Here is a 19,754-nt window from a genome sequence, read left to right as displayed (position 1 = left end):
GACTTTTGCGGAAAATCCCGTTCCCAGGTTGGAATTCTGGGCTTGTTTCACCTGGAAATGTCCCTTTTTTTTTTTTTTTTTTTTCCGCTTTTTTTGGGGTTTTTTCTTTTTTTCTTTTTTTTTTTGTGTGCTTTTGTGACTTATTTGGGGGGAATTCTGCTTGGTTTGGGACACACAGAGAGTTTTCACACGGATTTTACACTCGGGAATCGTGGGGGCCGGGGGGGGGAGGGGACCAGGGGGAAAAAGGCACCAAAAAAAGGCAAAAATTCCACATTTCCCGCTCATTCCCCGCCCTGAGGCCGCACGGAAATGAGTCCCAGGCCCCCCGGATTCCCCGGATTCACGGTTTTGTCCTAAAAATAGCCCCCAAACTCCCCTCAATTCCCCTTTCCTCCGAAAAACAGCCCCAAACTCCCCGATTTCCCTTTTTCCCCTAAAAATTGCCAGAATTTCCCTTTTTCCCCCTAAAAATTCCCGGAATTTCCCCTTTTTCCCTAAAAATTCCCAGTATTTCCCTTTTTCCCCCTAAAAATTCCCAGAATTTCCCTTTTTCCCCCTAAAAAGTCCCAGAATTTCCCTTTTTCCCCCTAAAAATTCCCGGAATTTCCCTTTTTCCCCCTAAAAATATCCCCCAAACTCCTCTCACCGACTCTTTTTTTCCCAACAAAACCCCCCAAACCTCCCAGATTTTCCTTTTTCTTTTCCCTTTTCCCCGTTTTTCTCGCAATATTCAGATTAATCTACCAAAAAAAAGGGGGATACAGGCAAAGGCTCCGAGTTCTGGCGGGGAGGGGTCACAAAAAAGAGGGAAAAGGGGATTTTTTTTTGGGGGGGGGGAGCCGGATTTGGAGATTTCGGAACATTTTCAGCCCAGCGGGGGAACCTGCGGCTTCGGGGGGGGAAAGGGGGAAATCCTCAAGCCGGGGATCCCCCCAAACCTCCTGATCCCAAAATTTGGGGAGGGAATAAACGGAATTTCCGTGAGGGAACACAGAGGTTATTAAGGACCACCCCCCCCCAAAATCTGGGCTGACCCCTCCGACACCTAAACCCCCCCTTTAAACACGGGGCAAATCCCCCCCAATTTACCCTAAATCCCCCAAATCCCACCTGGATCCCCCCGTCCGGAGGGACAAGTTCCCCCCGAGGAGCCGAACTGCCCCAAACCCTCCAAACGAGGCTTCCAAGCCCCCTTGGAAAAGGGTCGAAAGCCCCCAAACCTCGGGAGCCCCCTCCCAAAAAAAGGAGTTTTAACCTTCCCCAAAGGGGGACGGATCCCCCCGCGAGGAAGCCCCGGGAAGGGGCTTTGGAGGAGGCGGCAAGTGAAGCCCCCTCCCCACCTCGAGCCCCCCGGGTGGGGTGAGCGGCCCCCAGAGGAGCTCAGCTCGGCCCAAAGCCCCCCCGGAGCCCCCCGAGGCCTGCGCTGCCTTCCTCCCCTCCTCCTCCTCCTCCTCCTCCGAGCCCCAGAATTCCCCTTCGCTTTTCCCTCCTGCTCCGGAGCCCTCCCCCCTCCCCAAAATGGCTCCGGGCCTTCCTCTTCCTCAGGAGCCTCCTCCTCCCCACCACGAGGGCTCCCCTCTTCTTCCTCCTCCTCCTCCTCCTCCTCTTCCTCCCTTTTTCTTCCTCGTCCTCCTCAGACCCCTCCCCCACCCCCCCCAAATCTCCCTCTGGCTCTTCCTCATCCCGGGCCCCCCTTGCTTCCTGCTCCTCTTCAGGGCCTCCCTGAAACCCTCCTCAGGCCCTTCCTCACCCTCCTCTTCCTCCTCAGGCCCTTCCTCACCCTCCTCTTCCTCCTCAGGACCTTCCTCACCCTCCTCTTCCTCCTCAAACCCTCCTCAGGCCCTTCCTCACCCTCCTCTTCCTCCTCAGGCCCTTCCTCACCCTCCTCCTCCTCCTCGAATCCCCCTCAGCTCCTTCCTCACCGCCCCCCCCAATCCCCCTCAGGCCCTTCCTCACCCTCCTCCTCCTCCTCCTCCTCCTCAGCGCCCCCCGCCCCCTCCCCAGAGGCCTCCCCCCCCCTCCCCTGCCCTCCCCTCCCCTCCCGCCGCCCCCTCCCCAGAGCTGGCCCCCCCCCAGCCACACAGAGAAGGCGCTCGGGAGAGGCGGTTACTGGACCTTTCGTCCGGGCCGTGATGGTGGCCTTGGAGCGGCGGCGGCGGCCGGGGGAGGCTGCAGCTGCCGTGGCAGGACGGAGAAGGGGGGGAGCAGTGCGGGCTGGGGGGGGAGGCGGCGGCGGCGGGGGGGACACTCGGGCTCTCCACGGCCATGGGCAACGGGCCAGAGCGGGGGGGAGGACGGAGGGCGGGGGGAGGAAGGTGGAGAACGGGCCGGGCACAGTCACTGAAGGGCGCGGGGGGCTCGGCCCGGCGGCTCCTCCGCCCGCGCCCCGCGCTCCGCGGGGCGGACACACAAAATGGCGCCCGCCCTGAGGCAGCGCCCCGGCGGCCGCCGGAAACAGCCGAGCGGCGCCGGAAACGGCCGAGCGCGCCCGCCGGAAACAGCCGAGCGGCGCCGGAAACGGCCGAGCGCGCCCGCCGGAAATAGCCGAGCGGCGCCGGAAACGGCCGAGCGCGCCCGCCGGAAATAGCCGAGCGGCGCCGGAAACGGCCGAGAGGCGCCGGAAACGGCCGAGCGGCGCCGGAAACAACCGAGAGGCGCCGGAAACGGCCGAGCGGCGCCGGAAGCGGCCGAGCGGCGCCGGAAAGGCGCGAAGAGCTCCTCGGCCGTTTCCGCTTTGCCGCCGAGCGTTCCCGAGCGCCTCCGGAGCCGCTCCGAACTCCTTTGAATTATTAAATAAATAGGAATAGCGTCCTAATGCCGCTATCCAACCGTGACGGATGAAAGGCTCCGGAACAAAGTTGGGAAGCGCGCGTTTAATTCGGGATCGCTCCGGAACGCGCGCGCGCTCCCGGAAGACCGCAGGGTCTCGCCACGCGTTCTTTTATGAATCCCCGAAGCACAAATGCGTGTTGGCGACTCCGGTGCCTCCCATTCCCCCGCCTCGGGTGGTAATCAGCCAAAAGCTATTAAGCCCGCGCGGTTTGTTCTCTCATAATGGGTCGGTGGGCTTTTTTATGATGAAGGGAGCGAGTCTTCCTCGCTTTGACTTTTTAACCTTTTAGCGTTGTGTGACACGACTGGATCCCGTTTTCCCAGGAGTATTTGATTTGAAGCCCATTGATTAGTCAGAGCGCACAATCACAAGCTGTCGGGCCCCGGGATTTATCAGTTCCTTAAATCCGCCTTCTCCTTATCAAAAGCGAAGTCTCCCTGTCTTACCTCAGTGATATCCAGTTAAAGTCTTTAATCCTTCAAAATCAACATTTCAATGGGGCGGGGTCTCAAAATGATGAAGGAAGTGAGTCTTCCTCGCTTTTTCCCCTTTTAGCGTTGTGACACAGCCGAATCCCGTTTTCCCAGGAGTATTTAATTTCTGGATTCACTGTCCTCCTCGAAGCCCATTGATCAGTCAGAGCGCACAATCACAAGCTGTCGGGCCCCGGGATTTATCAGTTCCTTAAATCCGCCTTCTCCTTATCAAAAGCGAAGTCTCCCTGTCTTACCTCAGCGATATCTGCTTCAACTAAACTCTTAAATTCTTCAAAATTAACCTTTCGGGATGTTTCTCCACATCTAAAGGTCGCTCAGCAAAAAAAAAAAAAAAAAAACAAACAACAAAAAACCCCCTCAAAGTGCCTTGGATTAAAACACCACAGATTTTTATCAAACCAGGAGAAAACGATTAAAAAAAACAAACAACTCGATTTTTTTTCCTAATCATTGAAGGGATTTTTACGCCGCTTTGGCCGCTCCGTTTCTTCGGCGACGGGGAAATCGCGGGATTTCCGCCGACTTCTCCAGAGCTCGCCCAACGCTCCGAAGAAGGTTCCCGAAGGTTTCCGGAAGTTCCCGAAGGTTTCCGGAGATTCCCGAAGATTTCCGAAGGTTTCCGGAAGTTCCCGAACGTTCCCGGAAGTTCCCGAAGGTTTCCGGAGGTTCCCGAAGATTCCCGAAGGTTTCCGGAGGTTTCCGGAAGTTCCCGAAGGTTTCCGGAGGTTTCCGAAGGTTTCCGGAAGTTCGCGAAGGTTTCCGGAAGTTGCCGAAGGTTTCCGGAGATTTCCGAAGGTTTCCGAACGTTTCCGGAAGTTGCCGAAGGTTTCCGGAAGTTCCCGAAGGTTTCCGGAAGTCTCCCACCGACGCTGCCGGAGATTAACGAAGCCCACGGCGGATGGCGGCAACGGCCGCCATGACAGGAGGACGAGTCCATCCGAGCGCGGAATGCGGGGGGGAGAACACCACGGACCGTACCACGCGCCGTACGGGCGACGCCCCAAAAGCCCTCGCCGAGGCTTCACGCCGTCGCACCGCGGTCCGACGGCGGCGGAAAAAAAGCTCCGGCCGTTCTTTTCTCCTGAGGCGCCGCGGGCAGCGGCGGCCGATTCGGCGCGTCCCCCCCCGCGCGCCGCCCGGCGGGATGGTGGAGCGGCGGCTTGCGCGGGGCTTGGCGCGGGCCGCCGGGGGGCGCTGCGAGTTCCGTGAGGGGCCCGGGCGGGACTCGGGGGTCGTGACGAGCCGTGAGGGGACTCGGGGGTCGTGAGGAGCCGTGAGGGGCTTTGGGGGGCCCTGAGGAGACTCGGGGGTCGTGACGAGCCGTGAGGGGCCCGGAGGGGACTCGGGGGTCGTGAGGAGCCCTGAGGAGACTCGGGGGTCGTGAGGAGTCGTGAGGGGACTCGGGGGTCGTGAGGAGCCGTGAGGGGCTTTGAGGGGCCCTGAGGGGACTCGGGGGTCGTGAGGAGCCGTGAGGGGCTTTGAGGAGCCCTGAGGAGACTCGGGGGTCGTGAGGAGCCGTGAGGGGCTTTGAGGAGCCCTGAGGAGACTCGGGGGTCGTGAGGAGCCGTGAGGGGCTTTGAGGGGCCCGGAGGGGACTCGGGGGTCGTGAGGGGACTCGGGGGTCGTGAGGGGCTTTGACGGCCCCCAAAGGGTTCCGAAGCTCAGAGGGGCTTGGAGTGGTCTCTCAGGGAGCCTGAGGGGGTCTCGGCGGTGGCCGCGATGGTGGAGAAGGACGAGTCCGGCCCCGGCGGCATCAGCGAGGAGGAGGCGGCCCAGTACGACCGGCAGATCCGGCTCTGGGGGCTCGAGGCCCAGAAACGGTCGGTGGGGTTTGGGGGGTTCTGGGGGGAACCTCGGTGGGCTTGGGGGGTCCCTATAGGAGCTGTGAGGCCTCCCTATGGGGGCCGGGGGGGCTTGTAGGAGCTCGGGGGGTCCCTGTATGGGGCTTGGGGTGGAAGAGCCCTGCGGGAATTGAAGGAGCCCTGAAGGAGCTGTAAGGGGGCCCTGTGGAGGCCCTTGGGGGTTCCTATAGGGGGCTGGGGGTCCCTACATGGCCTGGGGGGTCCCCATGGGGATTAGGGCGGGCTCTATAGGGGTCTGGGGGTTCCTATAGGGGTCTGGGGGTCCCTACATGGCCTGGGGGGTCCCCATGGGGATTAGGGCGGGCTCTATAGGGGTCTGGGGGTTCCTATAGGGGTCTGGGGGTCCCTACATGGCCTGGGGGGTCCCCATGGGGATTAGGGCGGGCTCTATAGGGGTCTGGGGGGCTCTATAGGGGTCTGGGGGGCTCTATAGGGGTCTGGGGGGGTCTCTATAGGGGTCTGGGGGGGGCTCTATAGGGGTCTGGGGGGTTCTATAGGAGTCTGGGGGGACTCTATAGGGGTCTGGGGGGACTCTATAGCGGTCTGGGGGGTTCTATAGGGGTCTGGGGGGCTCTATAGGGGTCTGGGGTGGCTCTATAGGGGTCAGGGGGGGCTCTATAGCGGTCTGGGGGATCTCTATAGGGGTCTGGGGGGCTCTATAGGGGTCTGGGGGGCTCTATAGGGGTCTGGGGGGTTCTATAGGGGTCTGGGGGGCTCTATAGGGGTCTGGGGTGGCTCTATAGGGGTCAGGGGGGGCTCTATAGCGGTCTGGGGGATCTCTATAGGGGTCTGGGGGGCTCTATAGGGGTCTGGGGGGCTCTATAGGGGTCTGGGGTGGCTCTATAGGGATCTGGGGGGGCTCTGTAGGGGTCTGGGGGGGCTCTATAGGAGTCTGGGGGTCCCCATGGGGGTCTGGGGGGCTCTATAGGGATCTGGGGGATCTCTATAGGGGTCTGGGGGTCTCTATAGGGGTCTGGAGGGGCTCTATAGGGGTCTGGGGGGCTCTATAGGCATCTAGGGGGCCTCTATAGGGGTCTGGGGGTCCCTACATGGCCTGGGGGGGTCCCCATGGGGATTAGGGCGGGCTCTATAGGGGTCTGGGGTCTCTATAGGGGTCGGGGGTCTCTATAGGGGTCGGGGGTCTCTATAGGGGTCGGGGGGCTCTATAGGGGTGGGGGTCCCCGCGGGGGTCTCACTGCCCCTTTCCCGCCCCCCAGGTTGCGGGCCTCGCGGGTGCTGCTGGTGGGGCTGCGCGGGCTGGGGGCCGAGGTGGCCAAAAACCTGATCCTGGCCGGGGTCAGGGGCCTCACCCTGCTGGACCCCCAACAGGTGAGGGGGACACACCTGGGACACACCTGGGGACACCTGGGGACACACCTGGGGACACCTGGGACACACCTGGGGACACACCTGGGACACCTGGGACACCTGGGACACACCTGGGACACCTGGGACACACCTGGGGACACACCTGGGACACCTGGGACACACCTGGGGACACACCTGGGGACACCTGGGACACCTGGGACACACCTGGGGACACACCTGGGGACACACCTGGGACACACCTGGGGACACACCTGGGACACCTGGGGACACCTGGGACACACCTGGGGACACACCTGGGACACCTGGGACACACCTGGGGACACCTGGGACACCTGGGACACACCTGGGACACCTGGGACACACCTGGGGACACACCTGGGACGCACCTGGGACACACCTGGGGACACACCTGGGACACACCTGGGACACCTGGGGACACACCTGGGGACACACCTGGGACACACCTGGGACACCTGGGGACACACCTGGGGAGACCTGGGCACAGTTCCTGATCCCGGGCTCTGTCCCCATCCCAGGTGTCCCCCGAGGAGAGCGGGGCGCAGTTCCTGATCCCGGGCGGCTCGCAGGGCCGGAACCGCGCCGAGGCGTCGCTGGAGCGGGCGCAGAGCCTCAACCCCATGGTGGACGTCAAGGCCGACGCCGAGAGCGTGGAGAGCAAACCCCACGAGTTCTTCACGCAGTTCGACGCGGGTACCGGGGGGATCCCCGGGTTTGGGGCGGGGTCAGCCCGGCTTTGGGCTGGAATCGTTCCGGTGGGGGGGAGTCGTCCCGTTTTGGGGCGGAATCGCCCCGTTTTGGGATGGAATCGCCCCGTTTTGGGATGGAATCGTCCCATTTTGGGATGGAATCGCCCCGTTTTGGGATGGAATCGCCCCGTTTTGGGATGGAATCGCCCCGTTTTGGGATGGAATCGCCCCATTTTGGGGAGGAATCGCCCCGTTTTGGGACGGAATCGCCCCGTTTTGGGGTGGAATCGCCCCGTTTTGGGGCGGAATCGCCCCGTTTTGGGATGGAATCGCCCCGTTTTGGGATGGAATCGCCCCGTTTTGGGATGGAATCGCCCCGTTTTGGGATGGAATCGCCCCGTTTTGGGATGGAATCGCCCCATTTTGGGGAGGAATCGCCCCGTTTTGGGACGGAATCGCCCCGTTTTGGGGTGGAATCGCCCCGTTTTGGGATGGAATCGCCCCGTTTTGGGATGGAATCGCCCCGTTTTGGGGTGGAATCGCCCCGTTTTGGGGAGGAATCGCCCCGTTTTGGGACGGAATCGCCCCGTTTTGGGGTGGAATCGCCCCGTTTTGGGATGGATTTGCCCCATTTTGGGATGGATTTACCCCGTTTTGGGGCGGAATCGCCCCGTTTTGGGGAGGAATCGCCCCGTTTTGGGGTGGAATCGCCCCGTTTTGGGGTGGATTTACCCTGTTTTGGGGAGGAATCGCCCCTTTTTGGGATGGAATCGCCCCGTTTTGGGATGGAATCGCCCCGTTTTGGGATGGATTTGCCCCGTTTTGGGATGGATTTGCCCCGTTTTGGGATGGATTTGCCCCGTTTTGGGGCGGAATCGCCCCTTTTTGGGATGGAATCGCCCCGTTTTGGGATGGAATCGCCCCGTTTTGGGATGGATTTGCCCCGTTTTGGGATGGATTTGCCCCGTTTTGGGGCGGAATCGCCCCGTTTTGGGACGGAATCGCCCCGTTTTGGGGTGGAATCGCCCCGTTTTGGGGCGGAATCGCCCCGTTTTGGGATGGATTTGCCCCGTTTTGGGATGGAATCGCCCCGTTTTGGGATGGATTTACCCTGTTTTGGGGCGGAATCCCCCCATTTTCTGCTGCAGTTCCCTACTCCCCTAACAGACCAAACCCCCACTCCCATCCCAGTCTTCCCCCTGCCCCATTAAGCTTTTCCCCCACCCAACGCCCTCAACCCCACGGCTAACATCCCAGGTTTCCCCTCCAGGTGTGCCTCACCTGCTGCTCCAGGGAATCCATGGTGAGGATCAACCAGATCTGCCACAAGAACGGGATCAAGTTCTTCACGGGCGACGTCTTCGGCTACCACGGCTACATGTTCGCTGACCTGGGCGAGCACGAGTTCGTGGAGTGAGTTGGGGGCAGGAGCCCGCCCCCCCCGAAATCCCGGGATTTGGGGAGTTCCTGACCCGGTGGCTGAGCCGTTCCCTCCTCAGGGAGAAGCCCAAGGTGGCCAAGGTGAGCTCAGGGCTGGAGGATGGACCCGAGGCCAAACGGGCCCGGCTGGACACGGCCGAGACCACCATGGTCAAAAAGGTCAGTGGGGGGGGTTTGGGGGGGATTCCTGGGGGATTTGGGGGGCGTGGGACCCCAAGAACCTGGGAGAGACCCCAAAAACCTGGGACAGACCCCAACAACCTGGGAGAGACACCAAAACCCTGGGAGAGACCCCAAAACCCTGGGACAGACCCCAAAAACCTGGGAGAGACCCCAAAAACCTGGGAGAGACCCCAAAAACCTTGGGAGAGACCCCAAAACCCTGGGAGAGACCCCAAAACCCTGGGAGAGACCCCAAAAACCCGGGAGAGACACCCAAAACCCTGAGAGAGACCCCAAAAACCTGGGAGAGACCCCAAAAACCTGGGAGAGACCCCAAAAACCCTGAGAGAGACCCCAAAAACCTGGGAGAGACCCCAAAACCCTGGGAGAGACACCAAAAACCTGGGAGAGACCCCAAAAACCCTGGGAGAGACCCCAAAAACCTGGGAGAGACCCCAAAACCCTGGGAGAGACACCAAAAACCTGGGAGAGACCCCAAAAACCCTGGGAGAGACCCCAAAAACCTTGGGAGAGACCCCAAAAACCTGGGAGAGACCCCAAAAACCCTGGGAGAGACCCCAAGAACCTGGGAGAGACCCCAAAAACCTGGGAGAGACCCCAAAACCCTGGGAGAGACACCAAAAACCTGGGAGAGACCCCAAAAACCCTGGGAGAGACCCCAAGAACCTGGGAGAGACCCCAAAAACCTTGGGATGGCTCTCCCAAAACACCTCTGCTGCTTCTTTCCTTCCTGGGTGGTCCCAAATCCCTTTTGGGGTGACCCCAAATCCCTTTTATGGTGACCCCAAATCCCTTTTAGGGTGGCCCCGACCCTCCCGGTGTCCCCTCCCAGCCGGAATTTCCCGGGCGGAGCAGAAACCCCCCGGGATTTTGGGATGCCTTTGGCATTCCTTTGGGATTCCTTTGGGATTCCTTTGGGATTCCTGAGGTGCTGGCAATCCGGCTGGGAATGTCCCCTGGGCTGGGAATGTCCCCGGATGCCACCAGGAGCAGCTGCCGCCTCCTGATCCCGTGGGAGTTCCTTGGGATGAGGTTTTGGGATGCCAGAGCCCACGGGGATGGGGCCGGGCGTTTGTCCGCGAGAATTCCTGATTTCCTGGTCCCCTGTGGAAGCGGGATTCCCGATCCCTCGTTCCCCTGGAACTGGGGGAATTCCTGACTCTCTGTCCCCGTGGAATTGGGGGAATCGCCGATTTCCTTAACCCATGGAATGGGGAGAATTCCCAACTCCCTGCCTTGCCCCAGGATCCCCCAGAACCTTCTTCCCTTTCCCCCGCTCCGTCCCAAATCCTGCTGGTTTTCCCCCGGAATTCCAGTGCCTGGACTTGTGCCGCCTGTGGGAATTTCGCGTTTTTTTCCCCCGGGATTCTGCCGGCTGCAGGAGCTTTCCCCTTCATTCCCAATCCCCCCCAATCCCACGTTTTTTCCCCCGAACTGCAGCGCCTGGAGTTCTGCCAGCTGCGGGACGCGCTGGCCGTGGAGTGGCGCGGGGAGAAGGCGACGGCGGCGCTGCGGCGCACGGCCCCCGACTACTTCCTGCTCCAAGGTGCCTTCCCAGCAGCCTTTTCCCAAAAAAAACCAAACCCCCCCCACCCATTTCCAGGGAAAAAAAACAACAAACGACATTCCAGGGGGGGGAAAAAAAACCAAAACACAATATTGGGGGGGAAAAAAAAAATCATTTCTGGAGCGGGAAAAAAATCCCATTCCTGGGGAAAAACCTCCCGTTGATGGGGAAAAGCCGTGGGCTCGGAGGGGCTGTGCCCTCCCTGGGGTGTCCCTGTGACTGTGACGGTGACAGTGACAGTGTCCCTGTGACAGTGACAGTGTCCCAGTGACAGTGACAGTGACAGTGTCCCAGTGACAGTGACAGTGTCCCCAGTGACAGTGACAGTGTCCCTGTGACAGTGACAGTGACAGTGTCCCAGTGACAGTGTCCCAGTGACAGTGACAGTGTCCCCAGTGACAGTGACAGTGTCCCTGTGACAGTGACAGTGTCCCAGTGACAGTGTCCCAGTGACAGTGACAGTGTCCCCAGTGACAGTGACAGTGTCCCTGTGACAGTGACAGTGTCCCAGTGACAGTGTCCCAGTGACAGTGACAGTGTCCCCAGTGACAGTGACAGTGTCCCTGTGACAGTGACAGTGTCCCAGTGACAGTGTCCCAGTGACAGTGACAGTGTCCCCAGTGACAGTGACCCTGTGACAGTGACAGTGACAGTGTCCCAGTGACAGTGACAGTGTCCCCAGTGACAGTGACAGTGACAGTGTCCCAGTGACAGTGTCCCAGTGACAGTGACAGTGTCCCCAGTGACAGTGACAGTGTCCCTGTGACAGTGACAGTGTCCCAGTGACAGTGTCCCAGTGACAGTGACAGTGTCCCTAGTGACAGTGACAGTGTCCCTGTGACAGTGACAGTGTCCCAGTGACAGTGTCCCAGTGACAGTGTCCCCACGGTGTCCCCTGTCCCCAGTTCTCCTGCGGTTCAGGACGGAGACGGGCCGCGATCCCTGTCCCCGCCGCGGGGCCGAGGACTCGGAGCGGCTGCTCTGGGTGTCCCTGTGACACTGACAGTGACAGTGACAGTGTCCCAGTGACAGTGTCCCAGTGACAGTGACAGTGTCCCAGTGACAGTGACAATGTCCCCTGTCCCCAGTTCTCCTGCGGTTCAGGACGGAGACGGGCCGCGATCCCTGTCCCCGCCGCGGCGCCGAGGACTCGGAGCGGCTGCTGCGGCTGCGCCGGGAGGTGCTGGAGGCCCTGGGGGTCGGCTCTCACCTGCTGCCGGAGCATTTCCCCAGGTGAGGGGACACGGGCGGGCTGCGGGCCGCTGGCGCTCTGTCCCCAAGGCCACCGCGGCTGCTGGGGCCTGCTGGGGCCACGTGCGGGGGGGCTGCGTCCCCTCAAAGGACCTTGGGGACACGCGGGGCCGTTCTGTGTCCCCCTGGCCCTCAGGATTTCCCAAAACCTTTTTTTTTTTGGGGGGGGGGGGTGAACCCTTGGGGTTTTCAGAGCACCCAGAGCCCTCAAACCCCCCAGGTTGGTTTTTTTTTGGGGGGGGGGGGTGTGAAAATCCCATTTTTGGGATTTTTTTTTTTTCCTCGTTCGATCTTCCCCCCCCCTTTCCAGCTTCTGCTTCTCGGAGATGGCGCCTGTGTGTGCCGTGGTCGGGGGCGTGCTGGGCCAGGAGGTGGTCAAGGTACAGATTTGGGGGGTCCTGAGGGGTCTGGGGGGTCCCCAAATCCCCCCCGTGACCCCCCTGTGTCCCCCCACCCCCATCCAGGCCCTGTCCCAGCGGGACCCTCCCCACAACAACTTCTTCTTCTTCGACGGCGTCAGGGGCCAGGGCATGGTGGAGTGCCTGGGACCCCCCCTCTGAGAGACCCCCAAATCCGGGCAGGGGTTTTGGGGGGCTCCTGAATCCTCCCCAGGGACACCCCGAATCGTGGAGGGAGTTTGGGGAGGGGTCCTAACCCCCCCCCCCCCTCCCCAGGGTTGTAGGGGAGGGGGTTTGGGGTGAATAAAGGTTTTTCTTAGAAAACCGTGGCTGATTTTGGGGGGGTTGGAATTGGGGAGGAGGGGGGGGACACGGGATGCTGAGACCCCATAAGGGGGTGAACCCCAAAATCTGGGGATTCCCAAATCCCGCAGACCCCTCCCCAAAAATCCCAAACTGCTACAGAGCCCCCAAACCCCACAAATCCCCCCAAATCCTCTAGAGCCCTCCGAACCCCAAAGATCCCCCTAAACCCCCCAAAAAAACTCACAGACCCCCCCCAAATCTTACACTCCCCAAAATCCCACAGACTCCCCCCAAAATCCTACAGACCCCACCCCAAAATCCCACAGACCCCCCCAAAATCCTAGACTCCCCAAAATCCTACAGACTCCCCCCAAAATCCTACAGACCCCCCCAAAATCCTACAGACCCCACCCCAAAATCCCACAGACCCCCCCAAAATCCTACAGACTCCCCCCAAAATCCCACAGACCCCCCCAAAATCCTACAGACTCCCCCCAAAATCCTACAGACCCCCCCAAAATCCTACAGACCCCACCCCAAAATCCTACAGACCCCCCCAAAATCCTACAGACTCCCCCCAAAATCCCACAGACCCCCCCAAAATCCTACAGACCCCCCCCAAAATCCCACAGACACCACCCCAAAATCCCACAGACCCCCCCAAAATCCTCTTGACCCCCCCCCAAATCTTACACTCCCCAAAATCCCACAGACCCCCCCAAAATCCTCTCGACCCCCCCCCAAATCTTACACTCCCCAAAATCCCACAGACCCCACCCCAAAATCCTCTCGACCCCCCCAAACCCCTCCTCTCATAAATCCATTTTTATTGCAAACAAAAGTACAAAAATGGCACCGACCCTGTGGGACCCCCTCCCCAAAATTCCTGTACAGCGCCCCCCACCCCCCCAAAAAAATGTACAGAACCTCCCAAATTCATGTACAGACCCCAAAAATGTACAGAAACCCCTCCCCCCCCCCCCAAAAAAATGTACAGCCGCCCTATGTACACCCTATGTACAATGTACAGCCCATATACAGCATGTACAGCCCCGCGGGGGGGTCACGTGGACCCAGCACCATCCGGGGGGGTCCCCCAAATCCCCCCTCCCCCATGGATCATATACAGCCCCCCCCACCCCCCCAAAAAAAACACCCCCCGCCCCAAATTCACCCCATTTACAGCCCATGTACAACATATACACACCCCTGGGGAGGGGGGGAAATTTGGGGGGTGGTCCTGACCTCCCCCCACCACCCCCAGCACCATTTTTGGGGGGGTCTCCCCCTCATTCTCTCCCCCCCCCAAAAAAAAAACCCCAAAATTTACACTCCCCCTCCCCAATTTACAGCATTTACAGACCCTTTTTTTTTGGGGGAGGGGGGAGGGGGGAAATTGGGGAGTTCCCCCTTCCTGCCACATTTTTTGGGGGGGGGGGATCCCCCCCCCAAATCTTCCCCTCCCCCCCCAATAAATAAATTACACAAATAAATAAAAACGGGACGGGGGGAGGGGAAGAGATGGACGCGACCAACCCGAATTGAGGGGGGGGGTTGTGCTTTGTCCCCGCTTTGAGGTTGGGGTCTCCCCCCCCGACCCCCCCCCGCTGTCCCTGCGAGCGTCCCGCGGCCTTTCCCAGGTGTTCTCCAGGTGTGATCCAGGTGTTCTCCAGGTGTTCTCCAGGTGTCGCCGGGCTCAGTTCCCCCCTCTGGCCGCCAGGGGCGCTGCGGGCGCCGCCCCCAGCCAGGGCGCCACCCAGCGGAAGAGCGGCGCCCAGAAGAGCCCCCGGCCGCGCCGCTGCCGAACGAGCTTTCAATTAACGCGGGTAATTAACGCCGCTCATTAGCGCGAGCCCCCAATTCCAGCACCTCCCCCCCACCCCCCTCCACAATCCAGCCCCGGCAGCGAGAGCTGGGATGGGCGGGAAAAAGAATTTTGGGGTGTATCCCACCCCCCCCAAAAAAGTGGGGTCCCTCCCGCCCCGTTTTGGGGTTGTCCCGAGTGAATTTTTGGCTCTTGCCCCGAAATTTTCGGCGGGTTTCCCTTCTCCCCCCCGTCCCAAAATCCCTGCCCTGGGAGCAGGAGCTGGAGGGGTGGAGCTGCGATGGGGAAGAGGAGGAATTTTTAGGGGGGGGGGGGGTATCCCGCCCAAAAAAGTGGTGTCCTGCCAGATTTTGGGGCGTCCTCACTAAATTTTTTGGGGTCTCCTCCAGATTTTTGGGGAGTTTTCGCTGAATTTCGGGGGGTTTCCCCTCAAATTCCAGCTTTTTCCAAACTCCAAAACCAGAGTTTTGGGGCGTGAACCCCCAAAAAAAAGCCTCAAGGGCTGTGTGTGTCCCCCTCCCCCCCCCAATTTTGGGCGTCCCTGCTGAATTTTAGGGCGTCTCCTCTAAATTTTGGGGTGTTACCCCAAATCCCAGCCCCTCCCAAATCCAGCCCCGGGGAGGAGGAGTTGGAGGGATTGTGCTGAGATGAGGAAAAAGAAGAATTTTGGGGGGAAATGCCCCAAAAAAAGTTGTCCCGGGGGGTGTGTCCCGGCTAATTTTGGGGTGTTCCCACCCAATTTTGGGGCTTTCCTGTCAATTTTGGGAGCCCCCCCCCCACCCCCAAAAAAATTTTGGGATAACCCCAGTAGGGAGCAGATGCCACCAGGAGCAACACCACAAAAGAGCCGGAGGGGGGGGGGAATTTTTTGGGCGCCCCCTCCCCAACATCCTCGGTTCCCACGCGAATTTTGGGGTACCCCCTCCCCAAATGTCGGGGGTCCCCCTCACCTGGCGCTCGTAGCTGTGCTGGAAGGCGTCTCCCAGGAGCCTCAACCGCGCCCCCAAAATCTGCTCGGGGCCGGGGGGGGCCGCGGGGGGGGGCCCGGGCAGGTGCCCGTTGGGGACAGCCCCCCCCTCAATTTGGGGGGTCCCCTCGTGTTCCGCCTCCTCCGTGGGGCGGAAATCACCTGGAGGGCGGTAAAGGGGCGGGGGGGAGGGGGGGTGGGTTAGGCCGGGCCACGCCCCCCAAAATATAGGGTGGGGTCAGGGTGAGCCACGCCCCCCCAAAAGGTGTGGGGAGGGGTCTTCCCATGGAACGGCTCGGGGGGGGGGGGTTTGGGGACCCCCCAAAAGTGACGATCCCCCCCCCCCCGAATCCCCCAGCCCAGGACTCACCGTGGGGTCCCCAAGCATAGGAGCCGAAATTGGGGGGGGTCCCGGGGGGGTCCCCGCGCTCTCCGCAGCTCAGGCGCGTGGAGGGGGCGGCCCCACGTGTGGGGGGGGGCCCGTGGGTGGGCGGCCCCCCCCCGCCCCCCCCGCAGGCGGGGTGCGAGGGGAGGGGGGCTGGGGGCTCCCCGAGGGTCCCTTCCCGCAGCGGTCTGGCCATCGCTCCCGGGGGGCTCTGTGGGGAGGGGGGGGACACGCGTGGGTTCCAATCCTGGGGTGGGGTCCGCGCCCTCGGGGGGTTTTATTTTTTTGGGGGGGGGTCCACACCTCCCGCTCCTCCGCCCCCCCCCCCAAAAAAAATGGCGCCGAGCGGCCGCCAGGGGGCGCGGTGGGAGCGGGCGGTGTTTGTAAACAAACCGGGCAGCGACCCCCGGCCACGCGTGGGGACCCCCGAGTGTCGCCGCCCGCCTGTCCGCCAACGTCCCCAGCCCTGCCCGAGCGCGGGGGGGCTCAGCGCGGACCCCCCTCCAGGGGCTCGGCCCCCCCTTCCCCGGAGGGTCCGCGCTCCGCCCGCCCCGCGGCCATGTGCGGTGTCCCTGTCACCGCCGCGCGCTCCCGCGTGTCCCCCGCGCGCGCTCCCGCGTGGCCGTCCCCTCCCCACACCTGTCCCGTGCCGCGCCGCGTCCCCGCGTGCCTGTCCCCCACCCACGAGGGGCTGCGACCCCCGCGCGTGTCCTCCCCCCCCCCTCCACCCCCCCCCCCCCAACCCCGGGGGTCCCCTCGGCGCGTCCGGCGTTGTGTCCCCTCCCTGTCCCGCGTGGGTGTCCCCCCCCCCCCGCCCCCCCGTCCTGTCCCGCGCTCTCTCCTGACGCCCCCCTCCCCAATTTCGGGCATCCCCCTTGTCCCCGAGGCTCCGCGACCCCCGCCCGGCTGTCCCCGCCTGTCCCCCACGCGTGTCGCCGTCCCGCGCCGCGCGCGCTCCCCGAGCCCCCCGAACCTCGGGCTCCGCGCCCCCTCCTCACCCTCCTCCAGCCGCTGGCCGCCCCCCCCGCGTGTCCCCCCCCCGTGTCGCCGTCCCCGCCGCCGCTCCCTCCCGGTGCCGCTCCGCGTTCCCTCCCCGCGTCTCCTCCGCTCGGGGCTCCGCGACCCCCGCGTTCCCCCATTCCCGGGGGGGGGGGGAGGGGGGGATCTCCGCCGCCCCCTCCCCCTGTCCGCGTGTCCCCCGTTCCCACGGGACCCCCCCCTTCCCCCGGCCCGGGACCCCCCACTCACGGCAGCCGCATGAACCGGTCGGGACGGGCGCGTTCGACACCGGCGGCACCGGCTCGGTCTGGACACGCCCACGCGTGACGTCACCGCCCGCGTGTGACGTCACCGCCCCGCCCCGCCCCGGACAAGTTCGGGCTTGTGCGGCCCCGCCGGGGGGGGGGGGGGGCGATAAGGTGGGGGGCGATAAGGGGGGGATCCCCCCTCCCCAAATTGTGATAACCCCCCCCCAGCCACCGTGCGAAAATTGGGAGATCCCCCCTCAAAAAAAAATCGAGGCGCCCCCCACCCAAAAATTTGGGACACCCCCAAAATTCCCTGCCCAAATTGGGACCCCCCCCCTTTCCTAAAGTGCGACCCCGCCCCTCAATTGAGCCCCCCCCCCCAGCTACGAGTGCGACCCCCCCAAAATTCTGACCGAACTCCTGAAATCGCCACCCCGCCACTAAGATCGGGACGACCCCCCCCAAAATTCTGACCGCGACTCCCCCAAATTGCGACCCCCCCCAAATTCTGACACACCCCAAAACTTCCACCCCCGCCCCAAAATAACGACCCCCCCCCTAAAGTTCTGACACCCCCCCCCCCCAATTCCGGGGGTGCTCCGGGCTCCACGTGGGGAGGGGGTCCCGCCTGCCCTCCCCGCCCCCCACGCGGGGTTTTCCCACCCCCCCCCATCCCAGAGCCGGGGGGGTCCCGGGGGGGTCCCGGGGGGGTCCCGGGGCGGTCCCGGGGTCGCCGCAGCCACTCAGCCGCCGCCCCCCCCCCCCCGTTTCCAGGCGAAGCTTCGGCCGCCGCCGCCCCGGTAACAGCGGGAAGGGGCCAACCAGGCGCCGCCGCCGCCGCCAGTCCCCGCCCGCGACCCCCGCGACCCCCGGGACCCCCCAAAATCCCGGCAAAGGAGGGGCCGGGGAGGGGGGGGGGGTGTCACCCCGTGACCTTTGACCTCTGACCGAGGGGGGGCTCCCCCCCTTCCCCCTCCCCTTTTCCCCGCCGGTGGCGGCGGCCCCGCCCCCCGGGCCCGCGCGCCGCCGCGCCGCGCGCTGATTGGACGGGGCGGCCGGGGCAGCGACCAATTAGAGCGCGCGGCGGCCGCTGTCTCCAGCGGAGCGCGCGAGAGAGAGCGCGGGAAAAAGGGGGGGGGGGCGGGGACAGGTGAGAGGGGAAAGGGACAGGTGAGGGGACAGGGGACAGGTGAGGGGACACGGACAGGGGACAGGGGACAGGGGACAGGTGAGGGGACACGGACAGTTGAGAGGGGACACGGACAGGTCAGGGGACAGGGGACAGGTGAGGGGACACGGACAGGGACAGGGACAGGTGAGGGAACAGGGACAGGGGAGAGGGACAGGTGAGGGGACAGGGACAGGTAAGGGAGGGGACAGTTGAGGGGGGACAGAGACAGGTGAGAGAAGAGACTGGGACAGTGAGAGGGACGAGAGAACGGGAGAAGGGACAGGTGAGAGAAAGGGCAGGGAGAAGGGTCAGGGACAGGTGGCACAGGTGACAGGGACGGGTGAGGGGACAGTAACAGCTCTGGGGACAGGTACAGGTGAGGTGGCAGGTACCACCTAGAGGGCCGGACACGTGTGGGGGCGCGTATCTGATACGGGGGCAGGTACAGACACAGGCACAGGTGTGGCCTGGACTCAGGTGTGGGGACAGGTATGGCCACAGGTGCTGGTACAGGTACACCTATAGGTACCGGGTGTGGGCAGCACCCATAGGTGCCACCTACCGCTGTCAATATCAATACAGGTACAGCCTCACCTACAGAGCCGGGCCATAGGCACCGCTATAGGTGTAGGTACCAACACCTGCACAGGTGTGACTGCGGCCATAGGTGCCGCTATAGGTACCTGCACAGGTGCCCCTATGGCTCCACAGGTGACCCCCAGGTACATCCCTGGGTCCCGCCATAGGTCCCTCCACAGGAACAGCCACAGGTTCCTCTAGAGGGGCACCCAGAGGTGCTGCTTCAGGGACACCCAGAGGTGTTTGCATGGGATTTAATGGGTGCACGTCCATGGGTGCTGCCGCAGGTGCGCCGCAGGTGTGGGGCCACGTCCCTCTATAGGTCCCCCCAGTTCCCTCTATAGGTCCCCACCGGTCACCCCCACTTGTTCCTCTAGGTCCCCCCAGTTCCCTCCATAGGATCGCCCACGTGCCCCCCAGTTCCCCCTATAGGGAGCCCCCCGTTCTCGCCCAGTTCCCTCTGTAGGGTTCCCCCAGTTTCCCCCCATAGATCCCCCGGTCTCCCCTTACTTTCCCCCCAATTTCCCCCCTAGATCCCCCCAGTTCCCCCCATAGATCCCCCCCAGTTCCCCCCAACTTTCCCCCCAGTTTCTCCCCAGTTTCCCCCATAGATCCCCCCAGTTTCCCCCCAGTTTCCCCCCAGTTTCCCCCAATTTCCTCCCAGTTCCCCTCGGTCCCTCTCCCGCCCCTCCTGGCCCCGCCCCCGGCGCCGCGCGCGCCACGGCTCAGCCAATCAGCGGCCGCGGCCGCGGCCAGAGCCGCAGCTGCCATGGAGACAGCCGGGGGGCGTGACCAGGGCGGTCACGCCCATCGCCTGCCCTGGGACGCGCCCACAAAGGGGAGGAGCGTCAAGGAGACACGCCCACAATTGGGAGGGGAGAGTGAGGCTGGGCCGGGGGACACTGGGGGACACTGGGGGGACAAGAAGGGACAGGAGGGGACAGAAGGGACAGAGATGGGACACTGGGGGGGACAGGAGGGGACAGAGGGGCTTGGGGGGACATTGAGGGGACACTGGTGAGGACAGGGGACACTGGGGGGGACAGGAGGGACATGGGGGGGACAGGAGGGGACAGAGGGGCTTGGGGGGACACTGAGGGGACAGTGGTGAGGACAGGGGACACTGCGGGGGACAGGAGGGACATGGGGGGGACAGGAGGGCCCGAGGGACACGGGGGGACACTGAGGGGACAGAAGGGGACCC

At 63.0% G+C, this 19,754-nt stretch overlaps 2 protein-coding genes across 2 annotated transcripts; one reads left to right on the top strand and one right to left on the bottom strand.

The window, feature by feature from the left end:
- The first annotated feature begins 4,781 nt into the window (after positions 1 to 4,781).
- Positions 4,782 to 12,394, top strand: LOC136284718 (SUMO-activating enzyme subunit 1-like). The gene is made up of 9 exons (XM_066175088.1): positions 4,782 to 5,153; positions 6,413 to 6,524; positions 7,061 to 7,235; positions 8,503 to 8,644; positions 8,731 to 8,830; positions 10,295 to 10,400; positions 11,510 to 11,654; positions 11,983 to 12,052; positions 12,137 to 12,394. The coding sequence occupies exons 1-9, from the start codon at positions 5,053 to 5,055 to the stop codon at positions 12,230 to 12,232; spliced, it is 1,047 nt and encodes a 348-aa protein (XP_066031185.1). The 5' UTR covers positions 4,782 to 5,052; the 3' UTR covers positions 12,233 to 12,394.
- A 1,145-nt stretch (positions 12,395 to 13,539) lies between these two features.
- On the bottom strand, positions 13,540 to 16,954 carry LOC136284717 (basic salivary proline-rich protein 2-like). The gene is made up of 4 exons (XM_066175087.1): positions 16,802 to 16,954; positions 15,539 to 15,764; positions 15,152 to 15,330; positions 13,540 to 14,174 (listed from the first exon to the last, which is right to left on the bottom strand). Exons 2-4 carry the CDS (start codon positions 15,747 to 15,749, stop codon positions 14,073 to 14,075), a joined length of 492 nt encoding a protein of 163 aa, XP_066031184.1. The 5' UTR covers positions 15,750 to 15,764; positions 16,802 to 16,954; the 3' UTR covers positions 13,540 to 14,072.
- Positions 16,955 to 19,754: the final 2,800 nt, after the last annotated feature.

This window comes from Chamaea fasciata, unplaced genomic scaffold (genome assembly GCF_029207755.1).
Source record: "Chamaea fasciata isolate MVZ Bird 193981 ecotype frontalis unplaced genomic scaffold, bChaFas1.0.hap1 SCAF_1301, whole genome shotgun sequence".
In the NCBI taxonomy this organism is placed as follows: domain Eukaryota; kingdom Metazoa; phylum Chordata; class Aves; order Passeriformes; family Sylviidae; genus Chamaea; species Chamaea fasciata.
Note: the sequence above shows the minus strand (reverse complement) of the source record. Positions and strands in the feature narration are given on the sequence as shown.